The following is an 18,193-nucleotide window of genomic DNA, read 5'->3' on the forward strand; positions in this document are numbered from 1 at the left end:
CAAGCCAAAGTAAACCAAGGCAATGGAGAAGTACTCAGCAGCATGCCTGTTGCCAGTGGTGACACTATTAATATTAGGCCCTGCATGCTTTAGGAGATACTGCAGATATCATTAACTGGATAGTGACTCATTATACAGATACTTTGCATTGAGTATAATCTTCTTACCCACATGTTGTTCCAAACCAAATTACTTCCTTTCTTCCGTTGAGCACAAAAGGAAATATTAGGCAGAATGTTAGGGAATAACAGCCTCAGTCACTATTAACTTTTATTGTATGAGGAAAAAAATATGCAATGAATGATGACTGAGGCAAAAATAACAAAAATGCTATCAACCTATTATTTCCCTTTGAATTTAGAGGTAGGTCTGGTAAGAGTTAGGGTGATGACTTTAGGCAGCCTGATATCATGAAAGTGATGTCACTGTGGCAAATTTTTGCAAAATGATTATACGTGAATCCTTAAGGCCCGGGTATACTTTGATTTTCTGCATTCTGGATTGGATCACGCCTGGTTGGCTGAGTTGCCTATGAAGGCATTAGACGTATGTGTCTATGACTGCTTTGTGATACTCTTTTAGTACAGTCAAGGGCTGGCACATGCGCTGACGATGCACACAGATGTAGCATGTCGAAAATATCTGGGCCATTACACAGACAATTCGCACAGACTGCGCTGGTGATGAAATTTGCATCACGCATACTGTGTGCGGAGCAATCACCAATGTGGACAACTGAAATATATTTTGGGCTTTAGATGTATTGCTGCAGTAACAAGGTGAAATGTCCACTGTGTGGCGCTTAAAGCGAGTTGAGTTTTCTCCCAAACGGATGAGATTTTTAAGGTTAATGCTCTATCAAGTTTTAAATCAACAAAACCGACGTCCCTACCCTAAACATTAACTTCCTGAGACCCAAGCGTGACTGCTGTGTGCATTTTCCATGTCCCTTTTTTATTTGTAACTAGTAGCACCTAATAAACATGCAAAAAAAAAAAAAAAAAGTTCTAGAGCAAATAGTTTTCCTAAAAATTGATGTCCACATATGTAGACAGTGGGACTAAGTTGTGAAATTAAAAAAATACCAAGATATGGAAAAAAAATTTAATCAAATGGTCTATTATGTTTCTAGCAGTGTCAGTTATTCATGTTTTTGAGATGTTACAGACATTAAAACAGAAATTAGCATAATTAATTCTGATTCAAAGTAATGGCCAGCATCATCAATCACTGCCAACCATGTTAAAATAAAATTTAGCATTATAAATTCTGAATCTGTACTGATGTACTGATTACCATTGTCTCATGTCTGCCAAACATGTTTAGTGGTCCAATCATCATCTGCAGCCTGAAACTGAACTACTGGTCTGATTTTAGGAGTGAATGCACTTAGATGCATAGGAAAGCTATAGGAAGCTCCCTTAATCCCTTGCTCCCTATTTAGAGAATGACTTAGCCTCCAGTGTGCTGTCTGTCTGCACTGGTGTTAGAACACCTTATTTTCATCCTAACTCTATATAAAGCCTCTGAATGCAAAATGTTTCAGCTTTTGGATGAAACCCATTGATTCTCAGTGTGAAAATGCACAGTAAATACAGGTTTTCTAAGGGAAAACCGCGCTAAAATACACATTAGTGTACATTGTGTTTAGCAGTGTGGCGTTTCATGATCACTCTAATAAAAAAAAATGGCATATCGGATGAAACTAGAGACTGTAATCTTTCCACTCAAACAGTTTTCAAAAGTAAAAACTTAATTAGGTTTCTTACCAGATGTAGTTTTGTTGGCGTTTCTCCCACAGACAAACTCTGTGATCTGTGCCATGTTGTTTTGTCACATGACTCAAAAGTTTAACCCTTTACTGACAGTCTTCTGAACTGAGATCAGTCGGTCTAAATGAATTTCAATTATGCGTTGCGTATAGCAAAGCCATGAGTTTAAACCTAAACCTAACCGGCAGTGTCGTAAAAAGCAAATGTGACTTGAAAAATGCAATTGCTCAAGCAGCCACGTCATTTTATGTTGCTTCTATGATACTTTTGTCTCACATGTCAACTCATGTGCTCTTAACAACTTATACTCCCGTCCTTTGCATCGCAAGTGTAACGCTTTATTAGTTGAGTTACGACGCAGTTTGATCACGTTCGAACAAGCTTGTAAATGTAGTTGGTTGTGTAATGCAAAACAGGGCCAGTACTAAGATGCAGTCTTTCTGATCTTTAGAGTTAAAAATGCCATTGGGCCAAGCCATGATGCAAAATTTTAAAAAGTAACGCCTTACAATTCATGCACTATAGTAAAAGTGTTTAGATGTCAAAAGAGAGCATTGTGTGAGGAACAGGGCAAAAAGTGTTTACGAACTGATAATCTGCTGTTTTACTCATGATTTGTGTGAAATAGAATACAAGTCATTGTTGTTTTAGCACCTCTAGTGTTCATTTCACCAGGAAACTGCCGCAATGCATACAACAAGCCATGTAAACATAATTTTATCACTGATAAATCCATGATATGCTGAATGTTACTATTCAGTGGAACCAAAAGACACTTGAGATACACAGTAAAATGTATTCTTATTGATACCTATGTAAACTAAATGTAAACTTTAAGAAAAATGTAACCACTGCTTTTTCAATGCAGGAGAAGAGAATGAACAAGGCCACTGAGGTGATGATGCAGTATGTTGAAAATCTGAAGAGGACATATGAGAAGGACCACGCGGAGCTGATGGAGTTCAAGAAGCTTGCCAACCAAAACTCCAACCGCTGCTATGGGGGCTCAGTGGACACCGGAGGTAAATGCAAGCACACAGAAAATAGTTCTGAAGTCATCACCTTTAGTGCTTTTATTAACCGTGTTATGATCTGAGTGCCTGATTTAATTTTATTTTACTCAGATGATGGCGTTCCACGTGCATCAAGATCCATGTCTCTGCAAATGGGAAAGGTAGGTAACCTTGGCAGAAGCCTACACTTTTCCAAAAGGGAAAAGTTTTACAGCCTGTTCCCCAGCTGGATCTGTAGAAAACTGGTGGCTAAAAGAAGCCAAGACTTCCAAATCATTAACGTTTTGATCTCTAAAGAGCCATATAGCCAATTCAAGAACCTTATAAGTCAAAAATGCTTTTTGGCAAGAATAGGAATCTTCACTTAAAGGAAAATTCAGGGTTCAAAACAAGTTAAGCTCAGTTGACTGCATTTGTGGAATACTGTTGATTACCACAAAAATTCATTTTGACTTGTCCCTCCTTTTCTTAAAAAAAAAGCTAGGGATACAGTGAGGCACTTACTGTACAATGGAAGAGAATGGGGCCCAATATGTAAACATAAAAATTCTCAAAACGTTTTAATAGTTTTAGATGTATAGCCAGAAGACGTTAACAATATGCATGTTAACATGATTTTAGTGTGATAAAATCAATTACTAACCTTGTGTAAAGTTATAGCCAATTTTACAAATTCGTTGCCATGATGTCATAACACCGTAAACCTAAAAACAACCATAAAAATTATGATTTAAACAACTTAACAGCTCAAATAATAAATTACTTTTAACAGAAGAATTAATGTAAATGCTTTAATAAAATTATAATTTTCACATTTCTACCTTTAAATCCTCAAAAAATTGGCCCATTCACTTCCATTATGAGTGCCGCACTGTAACCTTGATTTTTGCCTTTTTTAAAGAAAAGGAGGGATGAGTCGTGTGGTAATCAACATTATGCCACAAATGCCGTCGATTGAGCTTAACTTGTATCGAACCCGGAATATTCCAGAATATAACCTAAACTGCTACAAAGAACCACTGAAGAAATTATATTTCAAAAGTGTACCATTGAAGTCAACATGAAATAAAAATTTACCCTTTCAGTTTCTTAAATTTCTGTCTTGACCAATCCCTCTTACTTTTTCAAGCTCTCCCCTCCAACTACAAATCATATAAAGACAATTTTTCACATTTCAACCAGTCCTCCATAAATAAAATCAAGTCCTGTCGTACTTTATTTTCTTGTTGAATATCCTATTTCATACATCACATTATGAAAGTAAAAATATCGCTGTGAATGTCATTTCATGTTGACTTTAACATGAATGATATTGACACTGAGGATGTGTATGTAAGTATCTACAGACTGAACAGTGTTCATATGATGGAGTATTTAGTTTCAGAGAATGTGTCTTTGTCTGTTTAAGGCCTTGCCCAGACGACGAGTCAGTGTGGCTGTTGTTCCCAAGTTTAATCTATTGAACATCCCCGGGCAGACTTCAGCCACCGCTGGCCCAGTCGGTGCACTTCCTGTGGTGGTGAGTACTGCCTTGTCAACTGTTATAATATCAGCAGCCTTATGTAATTAATTATGCGTTATCTTTACGTATGGCATTTTGTCAAGGCGACATTCCAAGACCCAGACCATTCATCAAAAAGAGACATCTTCAGTATAGGTCAGACTTTTAATGAAAGGCTTTTGTGTTTTTTATTGTTTTCCTCTGTATATTTTAGTGTGAGGCTGGCACAATTAAGAATGGCAGTTCCACAGACCCCAATCAACAAGATGTGCTTGAGAAACCGTAAGTCTACATTATCTTTCACTACTCTGCACCACAACATGTCATCTATACTGTTTATGGGTGTTTCTTCAACTGTCTGTGTACTTTTGGAAAATAAACTCTCTTAAAACACAATTTTCACACTCATTAGTCTATTTAATTTGTCTACTAATAATTTCTAACAGTGTATGGGTGTTTCATTAAAGGTGCACTCAGGAACTTTTGTCTTTGTGTCATCTCGGACTTACACTGACACCTAGTGGCTTGGATGCAGCATCATTTAAAATCAATAGTTTTCAGTTTCAGATGCCATTGTAGTAATTTAGTATTCACAGTCAGCCATGATTACTTTAATCAATGAGTAAAAGTGTCAAATAACAGGACGGTTGCTGAGATTAAGCGAGTAGTTTTTGGCTGGTCATGTGATTCTAACATGGCCGCCCCCATGTGCGGACCCTCTCCATGAAGAATAAAACAGCTTTTATAATGTTACTGATATGACTGGAGTCTTCATTTTAATGTGAGTGCTCATGATTTCCTACATATATTGCAAAATTACAATTCATGTCTTTAGGAGTTAAACTTTTTTAATGAGGAAAAAATGACTGAGTGCACCTTTAACTTCAGGCACTTTTAGCACTGTAGAACTCCAGTTCATATTTTAAATTTATTATACATATTACTTTAGCGCAAGTAATGTACTTAAAAGTAATTACTTTCATTGAAAGTCAGTAACTGTAATCAGATTACATGAATTTAAAATGTAATATGTTACATTACTTTGTTTGACTAAAACAAAAAAGACACAGTGTTTACAGTTTTCAAGAAAGTTAACCTATGAATAGCTTACTTATAATTGTCTCTGTATATTAAGCTGGGATAGAGGAAAATATTTTAACACCAAAAAAGTTACATCAGCTTTAAGATGGAAATATATTCTTTGACAACCTAGGTCATTACAGTTTCCCAAAAACAATGGGTTGGTTTGAGCATTATCAATGAGTTCCCTTAACAAACAGATAATTTGTGTAGACAGGAAACCCATTTAAAAACGATTATTTACCTACAACAGAACGTATGGGCCTTTTGGAAGACCATAACTTATGCAAGCCTAAAATAGCACATTTTGCAGTTAAAAAGCGTCCCACATAAATCCCATCTGCAGATAAGTTTACATGCTATTTTGCAAGTAAATCTAAACATTTGGCCAGAATCGCTTGACAAAAACCAGGCACCAGTGTCTGAGCTTACCGTTAAAATAATACAGGCAATGAGTTTGTCACACCAAACTCTCATTATCAAATAGCAGTTTCGAACTCAAAGACAGATGATAACAATCTCCTAACTTGCATGCAATTGTAAGCCCAGACCTCCCAACCAGCGCGTTGTCACATTGGCTTTGTTGTTTAATCATTCCATCTCACACCTTGCCTTGTTCCCTGTTTGTTGGCATTTAAAGGGATAGGTCACCCCCCCCCCATTAACAGTGAGAGCCAGCTCTGTAGTGCGTGATGGCATTTGTTTTATTGCTCCAGCACTGACTCTTCTTTCCTATATAAAACAAAGCAGTGAAAATCCTCTGACGGAGCAGGAAAGTGAAACCATGTCAAACAAACTTCTCTGCAGTCCAGAGAAGATCAGTGAAGAGATCAGAGCCAAGATTGAAGAAGCAGCGTATAACAGAGGGTAACACCCTTGGCACTAATGAACGCTTGAATGAATCTTTGTTACCACACAGAAAAAACAACAAACAGATGTTTATTGCAGAAATATGTACACTTTATGCAACTTAGATAAGACTAATATTTAAAGGGATAGTTCACCCAAAAATGAAAATTCTCTCACCATTTACTCACCCTCATGCCTTCCCAGATGTGTATGACTTTCTTTCTTCTGCTGAACACAAACAAAGACATTTAGAAGAATATTTCTGTTCTGTAGGTCCGTAAAATGCAAGTAAATGGTGGCCAGAAATTTGAAGCTCTAAAAATCACATAAAGGCAGCTAAAAGTAATCCATACAACTCCAGTGGTTAAATCCATGTCTTCAGAAGCAATGTGATAGGTGTGGGTGAGAAACAGATCAATATTTAAGTCTTTTTTACTATAAATCTCCACTTTGACTTTCACATTGTGAAAGTCAAAGTGGAGATTTATTGTAAAAAAAAGGATTGAAATATTGATCTATTTCTCACCCGAAGTGATTGCATCGCTTCAGACGACATGGATTTAACCACTGGAATTGTATGGATTACTTTTACGCTGACTTTATGTGCTTTTGGAGCTTGAAAGGTCTGGTCACCATTCACTTAAATTGTGTGGACCTACAGAGCTGAGATATTCTTCTAAAAATCTTTGTTTGATTTTTGCAGAAGAAAGAAAGTTATACACATCTGGGAAGGCATGACGGTGAGTAAATGATGAGGAGAATTTTCATTTTTGGGTGAACTATCCCTTTAAGCTACAGAACATTTGAGAAAGAATATAGTTTTTATGACTGCATAATAATATAAAATGAACTTCACTGTAGATACCAAGAAGGACTTAAAAGGAGTAAAGAACTTCAGGAACTTAAGGAGGAGGAAGAGAAAGCAGAAGAGAAGCAGAAGGATTTTGAGGAGGAAATACGAGGAAATGCTGATAAAGACAGGAAAACGAATAGGTAACTCTGATATTGAAAAGGACTGGCTGTCAAATCAATCTACAATCATCTGAAATCCTTAGTTATGTATCTTTTGTCCATTATTGTAGCAGGTTTGAGGAGGCACTGGAGATCCTTGATCGAATATTCCCAAAGTTCTTCAGAAGAAACCGAATGCTTTGGATCATCCTCACTTTATTCTTTGTTTCATTCGTGTTTGTCAGCGTCATAAACTTCTTTAGTAACCGCTATAGTGACAGTGGCGACACATCTGCAGAGAAGTCTGCCCTCGCAGGCAAGAAAAAGTTTTTTGGACTGAATGTAGGGCCTAAGACCCCAGCCCCCGAATGACATGATTCATTCTCATTGTCATGGAGAGACGGATCAAGGGAACTGAACAAACACCTTGGTTTGGCTACGATGGCGTCATTTTTCTTTATCATTAAACACAATGTTGTTTCTGTGAGTCTTTCACTCTGCATTTAGGAAATAGCAGAATTGTTTGTCATTGTTTTGGGACCAAGTGTACTTATTATAAATTTAGTTTACAATGCAAATCATCTATTTAAGGGTAAGTTGGGATTTTGTTTTTGGGAAACAAACATTTTATGAGACAAATGTCACATTTGATAGAGGTATATAATTATACCACTCAAACCTTCTTATTAAACTTCTCAGGTTTTGTGAAATATATATTTGAAATATTACATACAATATTATAAACAACGTTTGGTAAAGGATGTTTTAAAGTTTTTGCAGTTGTCTATGTTGTTTATTTAAATTGACATTCCAAGGTAGATCCTGAAGTGCAATATTAGTTGCAGCTGTTAGTTGAATGAGGTGTGTTGGGGTGTGCCTTTAGAGCACTGATTTTAATCGTACTGAATTTTTCACAAGTTTAAAGAGCACTTTTAACTAGCATGACTAAATTCATATTTGCACATGTGGGCTTGTGTTTACTGTTGTGCCACTTCGCCTTTTAATAAAGGTGTTTAAAAAACAGACGTGGTTATTTCCAGAGTACACGTGGTATCTACTGTTCACAGTTTTCACAATAAAGCAGTGAATCTGATGTAATGTTGGGTCATATTTCAACCCATATTTAAAAGAAACAAATTATATTTTGAATTTAAAACTGAAGCCTATCATTAAAGGAATATTCCTAGTCCAATACATGTTAAGCTCAATAACAGCATTTGAGGCATAATGTTGATTACCACCAAAAATTGTTTTTTGACATCCATCCATCCTTTTCTTTTTTTTTTTTTTTCTTCCCAATTTGGAATTCCCAAAGTCCTCGTGGTGGTGTAGTGACTCGCCTCAATCTGGGTGGCAGAGGATGAATCTCAGTTGCCTCCATGTCTGAGACAGTCAATCTGCGCATCTTATCACATGGCTTGTTGAGCACGTTACCGCGGAGACATAGCGCATGTGGAGGCTTCACACTATCCATGCATCCACACACAAGTCACCACGCTTACCCCTCTACCCTCCCTAGCAACCGGGCCAATTTGGTTGCTTAGGAGACCTGGCTGGAGTCACTCAGCATGCCCTGGATTCGAACTTCCGACACCAGGGGTGGTAGTCAGCGTCTTTACTCGCTGAGCTACCCAGGCCACGACATCCATCCTTTTCTTTAAAAAAAAGGCAAAAATCTGGGTTACAGTGAGGCACTTACAATGGAAGTGAATGGGGCCAATCTGTAAACATTAAAATACTCACTGTTTCAAAAGTGTAGCCACAAGACGTAAACAAAATGCGTGTTAACATGATTTTAGTGTGATAAAAATAGCTTACTAACCTTTTCTGTGTAAAGTTATAGCCAATTTTAAAACTTTGTTGCCATAATGATGCGACGACATAAAACCTAAAACCCTAAATCACCATAAAACCAACAATTCAAGCAACTTTACAGTTCAAATAATACATAAGTTTTAACTGAATAATAATGTTTTCATAAAATGAGAAACTTTGCATTTCTGCCTTTAAACCCTCCAAAAATTGGCCCCATTCACTTCCATTGTAAATGCCTCACTGTATGCTCGATATTTAATCTTTTGTTTTTTTTTAAATAAAAGGAGGAACAAGTCTAAAAAAAAAATTGTGGTAATCGACATAGTCACAAATGCTGTTAATTGAGCTTAACCTGGAATATTCCTTTAAGATTTTTTACATTGTGACATTATTTTTATGACAATTAAGCACATTTCCCCCAAAATTCTCATTACTGTAATGTGTAAAATTCTCATTACTGTAATAAAGTAATAAACCTCACCCTCTCTGTAAATAATGATTTATTTGTCCGCATACATTATATTTAGTAGTACAAATACTGCTATAATGTATAAACACTACTAAATTATGTTTAAATTAAATATCATATATATTATATTTCTTACAAAAACTATCAAGAAAATGTCCTGGATCTATTTTACTGCAAACTCGAATAAAAGAAAGAAAAAAAAATTATTTAGCATGAAGAAAATTAAGCCTAGTTTTAGGGGCATTTTCGGGCCAACATTTAGGGTTTTTTAGCATAGTAACATTTTCATGACAGTTACAATTTTACCCCCCAATTCTCATTAACACAATCCAAAAAAAGATAGTCATTATGATATTCTCATTACTGCAATGTGAAATGAAAATTAATTTAAAAAAAACAATGTGTTAGGCAGCAAGTGAACAGTCCGTAATAGAATTTAATGTGTTGGAAGCAGGAAAAATGGGCAAGTGTAAGGATCTGAGTGACTTTGTTAAGGGCCAAATTGTGATGGCTAGATGACTGGGTCAGAGCATCTCCAAAACGGCAGGTCTTGTGGGGTGTTCCCGGTATGCAGTGGTTAGTACCTACCAAAAGTGGTCCAAGGAAGAACAACCAGTGAACCAGCGACAGGGTCATGGGCACCCAAGGCTCATTGATGCGCATAGGGAGCATCGGACCCGTCTGGTCCGATCCCACAGAAGAGCTACTGTAGCACAAATTGCTGAAAAACTCAATGCTAGCCATGATAGAAAGGTGTCAGAACACACAGTGCATCGCAGCTTACTGCATATGGGGCTGTTTAGCCGCAGACCAGTTAGAGTGCCTGTGCTGACCCCGGTCCACCGCCAAAAGCGCCTTCAATGGGCACGTGAGCGTCAGAACTGGACCATGGAGCAATGGAAGAAGATGGCCTGGTCTGATGAATCACATTTTCTTTTCTATCATGTGGACAGCCGGGTGCGTGTGCGTCGTTTACCTGGGGAAGAGATGGCAGCAGGATGCACCATGAGAAGAAGGCAGGCTGGCGGAGGCAGCGTGATGCTCTGGACAACGTTCTGCTGGGAAACCTTGGTTCCTGGCATTCATGTGGATGTTGCTTTGACACGTACCACCTACCTAAAATTGTTGCAGACCACATAGGCCCCTTCATGGCAACGGTATTCCCTGATGGCAGTGGCCTCTTTCAGCAGGATAATGCACCCTGCCACACTGCAAAAATTGATCAGGAATAGTTTGAGGAACATGACAAAGAGTTCAAGGTGAAGACTTGGCCTCCAAATTCCCCAGATCTCAATCCAATTGAGCATCTATGGGATTTGCTGGACCAACAAGTCCGATCCATGGAGGCCCCACCTCGCAACTTACTGGACTTAAAGGATCTGCTGCTAACGTCTTTGTGCCAGATACCACAGGACACCTTCAGGGGTCTTGTGGAGTCCATGCCTCGATGGGTCATGGCTGTTTTGGCGGCACGAGGGGGACCTACAAGATATTAGGCAGGTGGTTTTAATGTTGTGGCTGATTGGTGTGTGTATATATATATATATATATATATATATATATATATATATATATATATATATATATATATATATATATAAACATACACACAGTGGCACAAAAAAGTATGTGAACCCTTTGGAATTAGCTGCTTTTCTGCGTTAATTGGTCATAAAATGTGATCTCATCTTCATCAAACCACACAATTATAGACAAAACCTAATGTGCTTAAGCTAACAACACACAAACAATTGCTACTTTGACTTATAAAAAGCACTCAAAAATTATGAGTTTGCTATTCACAAGAAACATCTACTGACGTGGACCGTGCCTCGCTAAAAAGAGATCTCGGAAGCCCTACGATAAGAATTGTTGCTTTGCATGAAACTAGGAAGGCTTACAAAGTTATCTCGAAAAACTTAGATATTCAGCTGTCCACAGTTAGACAAATTGTCTATAAATGGAGACAACTTAGTACTGTTGATACTCTCCCTAGAATTGGCCGTCCAGCTAAAATGACTCAAAGGGCACACTGCTGAATGCTCAATGAGGTAAAAAAGAACCATAGAGTGACTGCTAAAGACTTGAAGGAATCATTGAAACTGGTTAACATCTCTGTTCATGAGTCTACTATACAGAAAACATTAAACAGGTATGGTGTCCATGGCAGGACACCACGAAGGAAGCCGCTGCTTTCCAACTAAAACATTGCTGCATCTTAAGTTTGCCAAAGATCACCTTAACACTCCACAGCACTACAGGAAAAAATAAAATTGTGGACTGATGAAACTAAGGTTGAATTGTTTGGGAAGAACACACAGCACAACATATGGTGTAAAAAGGGCACCGCATACCAACATGAAAACATCATCCCAACTGTGAAGTACGGAGGACAGAGCATTATGATTTGGGGCTGCTTTGCTGCTTCAGGGCCTGGACCACTTGCCATCATCGAGGGAAAAATTATTTCCCAAGTTTATCAAGATATCCTACAGCAGTGGTTCTCAAGTGGCGACCCACCATAGTAAAAACGTAACCTGTATTTAATGTATCCTGGGTCGCATTTCCTTTTATGTTGCACAGTTTTGTTCATTGTTTTCAAGTACAAGGACATGCATCAAGCAGCTGTTGATGTCAACAACAAAAGCGACAGGAAGTTTTCTCTCCCCCCTTTTAAAAATTGAAGAGCATATTTACTTAAATGAGCCCATTCTTATCCCGTTTGTTTCCTAATTTCAAACATAATTCAAACAGAACATACATATTACACAGGAGGAAAGGCTCTTCATTACCATGGTTAGGTCAGTGTAGCTAGTCTTAAATAAAAGTAATAATAATAACAAATTATAGTATTTATGAAAAAATAAATACTAGCTGAAACACATCTCGAAACTTAAACTACAACTGCCACTGTTGATATAAAAGGTCTAGTAGATTCTACCTTTAGATTATTTCATATGAAACTATAACATTTTGTCAAAATATAACAGTTATTTTTATTCATATAAAATCGTGAAACAATTTTGTAAAGGTGATGATGTGTAAAATAAAAAAATAAAAAATTAAAATAATTTTTAGAATTGAAATTGGTCACATCAGTTTCGAGGTCTGCGCTCCGCAATATGGAGGGAAGACCAGTTGTTGCACACGCGCCAGAGAGAAGAGCAGATCATGATCGCGAGCTGGTTCCGTTACAAGTGCAGATGAGAAGCCTTTAGCTGATTACGAGATTATCATTAAATCTGCCTCGGCGGTCCTAAGTAGGCTATCACTTGTGCGGCTGCCGAAATATCTTCAATGAGAGAACTATGGCATTGTTCTTTCCCTGCTGTCCGAGAAACACTGTCCTGCAGGATAATGTCAAGGTGGCTGTGTGCCAGCTGAAGCTCAGTAGAAGTTTAGTGATCCAGCAGGACAGTGACCATAAACATCGAAGTAAATCCACTACAGAATGGCTTCAAAAAAGAAAATCCACCTTTTGGAGTGGCCCAGTCAGAGCCTAATAGAGATGATGTGGAATGACCTCAAGAGAGCCGTTCACACCAGACATCCTAAGAATATAGCTGAGCTGAAGCAGTTCTGTAAGGAAGAACGGTCCAAAATTTCTTCTGAACGTTGTGCAGGTCTAATCCGCAGCTACCGGAAACACTTGGATGAGGTTATTGCCAAAGGACAAGTTATTAAATCCAAGGGTTCACATACTTTTTCCTAAGCACTGTGAATGGGGGGGATTTTAGGGTGAAATATGACCCTTATATAGTTTTGACAGGTTTCAATTGATTTTGAAAAACAGATAGAACCAATGATTGTAAGTGAGTGTTAATCAGGACTTACGTTTCCTCTCATAGTAACATGCAACATATTATGAAAGTCCATCAAATGGAAAAAAAGAAATAAATAAATTCCTTGTCTGTCTCTTTCTTCTGTGCTAGCATCTTGACTACTCCAGCCACTGTGAGAACTTGACAGTTCTATACTGCAGATGTTGTTCAACTTTGTATGACCAATTTTGTTTTATTTGTTTATTTCGGTCCTTATTAACAGTTTTCCCAAAATGAATGCACGTAGAAATCACTAACTAATAATAAAGCATTTCATTTAAAATGAAAACAAAGAATATTGATCGAAAAGGTGTAGGCTGAAGCTTTAGCTTATTATGCCTATGCTTTTTACATAACATATCCTAATAGGCATCACTTTCACCACTATATTTACATTACACAAAGACAAACCAAAACAGAAGCAAAACAAAAGTTCCAAATATTTCATACACAATAATTATCATACCTCAGTTATATATTTGTTTACCACCTTCATTTTGCAAAGTGAACTACACATTCTTAATTCCTTGTCGCAACTATTCCACAAGATTCCCCCTTTAACAGTTATACATCTATTTTTTATATTTGTCCTTACCCTTGTTTTGTTTTGTTTTTTTATACATACATATTCCCCTAAATTCATATTGGCTCTCAAATTGCTTGCTATGTGTTTCATTTGTAAGTCGCTTTGGATAAAAGCATCTGCTAAATGACTAAGTAATGACTTAGTCATAGAGATGACTATGTACATTTAAATGTAAATCAAACTGTGCACCACTCGAATCCTGAGAATATAGTGGCGTCAGGTTTGTTTTAACATTCAAACGTCACTATCTTTCTTTCGACACACAAACGCTCTCAACCAATATTGGCTAATTTTTTCCATGTCACTTCCTGGCAATGAGATGATGATGTTGTATGAGTGTGTGTATGTGTGTTCAAGAGACATTTTGCCGGAAGTGGGATTGAGCTATGTCTGCGTTATATTACAGGAAGTTAGATTAACATCACTCTGTTAATAAGCAAGCACAAGGCAACAGGAGGAAATTTTCCATTTGTGAGATCAAAGCAGAACAATCAGCCCTTCACTGGGATATAAGCACAACAACAATCAACCAGCCTTCTTCATAAACCCTGGAGAATGAATTTAAAGTTTATAGTGATCCTGTAGACAGTGTTATGTTGTTCTCATCCCTGTTTTCCCACAAACTCTCCTTCTATTGTTCAGAGATGTGAATGCCACATATATAAAGAGTTATTGAAAACATTACAGACTCTAGAAATCTTTCCCTATCTGTCACTCACTCGACGTTGTGTCGATGTAGTGACACTAGGGGTCACTCTTGGGAGCCCGAAACACCTCTGGTCTTTGATAAAAGGCCAGTGAAAATTGGCGAGTGGTATTTGCATACCACTCCCCCAACATACGGGTATAAAAGGAGCTGGTATGCAACCACTCATTCAGATTTTCTCTTCCGAGCCGAACGGTCGATGCTCACTGAGTTGAATTCCCACGGCTGTTCATTCACCTCTGCTGGATCTGACGGTGCATTTCAGCAGCTTCTCCCCCCTCTGCACTGGTGCACTGTAGAGAACGCCCCTGGGCGCTTCAGCAGAAATAAAAGAGTATATTCTAAAAAAGAGTATATTTCTCTAAAGGAGCGGCACACACGGAACGTATTTTTAAAGACACGTCTGTTTAAAGATGCCTTTCTGTTTGTGTGTTATTCCTAGTTGCAGTTGTTATCTCTCGCCTTCTGACAGTCACGATCGCTGTCTTTCGTGTCTGGCCGTTACCCAGGCGGAGACAGCGTTCGTGGATGGATCATGTACTCATTGCGAGAACATGACCATGGCAATGTTGCGGTCGCGGCTTGCCTTCGTAAGAAAGCAAGCCACCCCAGCGGCTCCCCGCCTCGGTCCTTCTACCTACGGGTATGAGGTCAGCGCGGCTAGCACTGAGGACGATTTGGGGACCCCAGTGGGACCACCTCCGCCGGGTATCCCCCCACGGACCTCCCATTCACCAGCATGCTCGTCTGCCCCGATCGGGATTCCGGATGAGTCCGCCGGCTGGTCTCACGGTGAGTTCGACCTCTTGTTCGGAGCCCGCGAAGGTGATGAGCTCTAGAGCGCAGCATCGGAGAGCGGGCTCGTCCAGTCGGACGCGGAAGCCTCAGCTGGGCTCCCCCCCTCGGGTATAGTCGCCCTGTCACAGGCTGACGTGGAGATGACGGACATGCTTTCCCGGGCAGCCGCGAGTGTCGGGCTAGAGTGGAACCCTTTCACCCTCCCCTGATCCCTTGCGGCTCGATGATTGGTTCCTGGGCTCGCGGCGCCGCTCACAGCCATGCCCCGCCCCGGTTCCTTTCTTTCCAGAAGTGCACGAGGAGCTGACAAGGTCGTGGGAGGTACCTTTTACTGCCCGGTCCCGAAATTTCAGCTCCCCCACCCTCACTACCCTCGATGGTGGGGCGGTCAAGGGCTATTCGGCGATCCCCCCGGTGGATAAGGCGCTCGCAGTGCACCTATGCCCGCAGAGCGCTGCCACCTGGCGCGGGCACCAAAAGCTCCCGTCCAAGGCATGTAGGTTTATGTCGTCCCTGACGGCCAAAGCCTAAGGTGCCGCTGGACAAGCCGCCTCCACCCTGCATGCCATGGCTCTCCTGCAAGTCCACCAAGCCAAGGCACTAAAGGAACTGCACGAGGGTAGTTCCGCCCCGGGATTGATGCAGGAGCTGTGCTCGGCGACCGACCTCGCTCTCCGGGCAACAAAGGTCACGGCGCAGTCTCTCGGGCGGGCGATGTCCACCTTGGTGGTCCAGGAGCGCCACCTTTGTCTCAACCTGGTCGAGATGGGAGAGGCCAACAAGGCACGGTTCCTTGGCGCCCCCATTTCCCAGGTTGGCCTGTTCGGCGACACCGTCGAGGACTTTGCCCAGCAGTTCTCGGCGGTGAAGCAGCAGACGGAGGCTATCCGGCACATCCTGCCCCAGCGCGACTCAAGATCACGCACCCCGTCTGCTCGTCACCAAGGGCGTCCCCCTGCGGTGACTGCACCGGCTCTGCCGCATCCCGCCCCTGTGGCCCGGCCCCGGCGTGGAGCCCACCGCAGGAAGCAGATGCCACCCGTCTCACGGCCGATTGGCTAATCCTAGCTCACTCTCGGGATGTGTTGTGTGCACACAGGGACCTGGTGCTCTCGCACCTCAGCCGACTAGGGCTTCGGGTCAACTAGGGAAAGAGCAAGCTCCTCCTGGTTCAGAGCATCTCTTTTCTTAGCTTGGAGTTGGACTCAGTCTCGATGACGGCGCGCCTCACGAACAAGCGCGCACAGTCGGTGCTTACCTCTTTGAAGGCGTTCAGACAGAAGACAGCGGTTCCACTGAAACTGTTTCAGAGGCTCCTGGGGCATATGGCATCCTCAGCGGTGGCCACTCCACTCGGGTTGATGCATATGAGACCGCTTCAGCACTGGCTCCAGACTCAAGTCCCGAGATGGGCATGGCGCCACGGGACACATCGCGTGGCCATCACGCCAGTCTGTCACCGCCTCTTCAGCCCTTGAACCGACCTCACATTTCTACGGGCAGGCGTTCCCCTAGAGCAGGTCTCCAGGCGCGTCGTGGTTACGACAGATGCCTCCAAAACAGGCTGGGGCGTTGTATGCAACGGGCACGCAGCCGCCGGCTCCTGGATGGACAACTTGCAATATCTGTGTATAATTGGTCATAAAAAGTGATTTAATCTTCATCATCGGCACAGATATAGACAAATGACAAAAATAAATCTCATAATCTTTCATGACTTTCAACAGCCCACAAAAGATTTTTCCCAGTGGCGTTGTGGAGTGTCAAGCTCGTCTTTGGCAAACTTCAGGTGCACAGCAATGATATTGTTGGAATGCAGCGGCTTCCTTCGTGATGTTCTGCCATGGACACCATGTCTGTTTAATGTGTTCCGTATAGTAGACTCAAGAACAGAGATGTTAACCAGTTCCAGTGATTCCTTCCAGTCTTTAGCTGTCACTCTAGGTTTTTTTTTTTTTCCTCATTGAGCATTCTGCGGTTTGCCCTTTGAGTCATCTTGGCTGGACGGCCACTTCTAGGGAGAGTATCCACAGTACTAAATCGTCTCCATTTATAGACAATTTGTCTAACTGTGGACAGATGAAAATCTAAGCTCTTCGAGATAACTTTGTAACCCCTTCCAGCTTAATGCCAAGCAACTATTGTTGATCATAGGTCTTCTGAGATCTCTTTTTTGCAAGGCATGGTCCATGTCAGCAGATGCATCTTGTGAATAGCAAACTCAAAATGATTGAGTTCTTTTTATAAGTCAAAGTAGCTCTAACCCACACCTCCAATCTCATTTCATTAATTGGATACCAGGTTTGCCAACTCCTGCCTCCAATTAGCTTTTGTTGACGTCATTAGCCTAGGAGTTCACATACTTTTTCCATCCTACACTTGTTTGAATGATGTATTCAATATGTACAAGAACAAAACAATCATTTGTATGTTAATAGTTAAAACAGATTGTGTTTTTGTGGTCATTTTTGTCACTTAGATCAAGATCAAAACAGATTTTAAGACAAATTTATACATAAATGCAGGTCATTCCAAAGGGTTCACAATCACATACCTTTTATTGCCACTGTATGTTGCTCTACTGATATTGGTTTCTATTGTTTTCAAACAGTTATAGTCTCTGGTGTCATTTTGATGATGTTTTGACACTGCATTACAATTTTAAAATTCAAGTTTTCTGGCATATTACAGCTTTCTCGTAAGTCTTTGTATGAACTGGGTCAAACTGACTCGTAACAACTTCTTTGTTACAATTTTTTAGCATGGTTTATAAATACATATAATTAATAATTTTGACATTGTCAGATCCAAATCACATCCGTGAAGGATGTT

General features: G+C 40.2%; 1 protein-coding gene across 6 annotated transcripts in view; it reads left to right on the top strand.

Moving 5' to 3' along the window:
• The window catches only part of LOC127412660 (inositol 1,4,5-triphosphate receptor associated 1-like), a 44,176-nt gene extending 34,749 nt beyond the window's left edge, over positions 1 to 9,427 (top strand). For 4 of the 6 annotated variants that reach the window (XM_051649209.1, XM_051649252.1, XM_051649226.1 and 1 more), the window contains 7 exons: positions 2,641 to 2,794; positions 2,897 to 2,946; positions 4,194 to 4,304; positions 4,501 to 4,568; positions 6,114 to 6,233; positions 7,077 to 7,208; positions 7,298 to 9,425. In XM_051649209.1, the coding sequence (XP_051505169.1) occupies positions 2,641 to 2,794; positions 2,897 to 2,946; positions 4,194 to 4,304; positions 4,501 to 4,568; positions 6,114 to 6,233; positions 7,077 to 7,208; positions 7,298 to 7,538 (876 nt within the window). In that variant the 3' untranslated portion in view covers positions 7,539 to 9,425. Of the gene's footprint in view, positions 1 to 2,640; positions 2,795 to 2,896; positions 2,947 to 4,193; positions 4,305 to 4,500; positions 4,569 to 6,113; positions 6,234 to 7,076; positions 7,209 to 7,297 lie in introns of all 6 variants that reach the window. The other 2 variants (XM_051649244.1, XM_051649235.1) reach the window with 2 other exon arrangements.
• Positions 9,428 to 18,193: the final 8,766 nt, after the last annotated feature.

This window comes from Myxocyprinus asiaticus, chromosome 2 (assembly GCF_019703515.2).
Source record: "Myxocyprinus asiaticus isolate MX2 ecotype Aquarium Trade chromosome 2, UBuf_Myxa_2, whole genome shotgun sequence".
NCBI lineage: Eukaryota > Metazoa > Chordata > Actinopteri > Cypriniformes > Catostomidae > Myxocyprinus > Myxocyprinus asiaticus.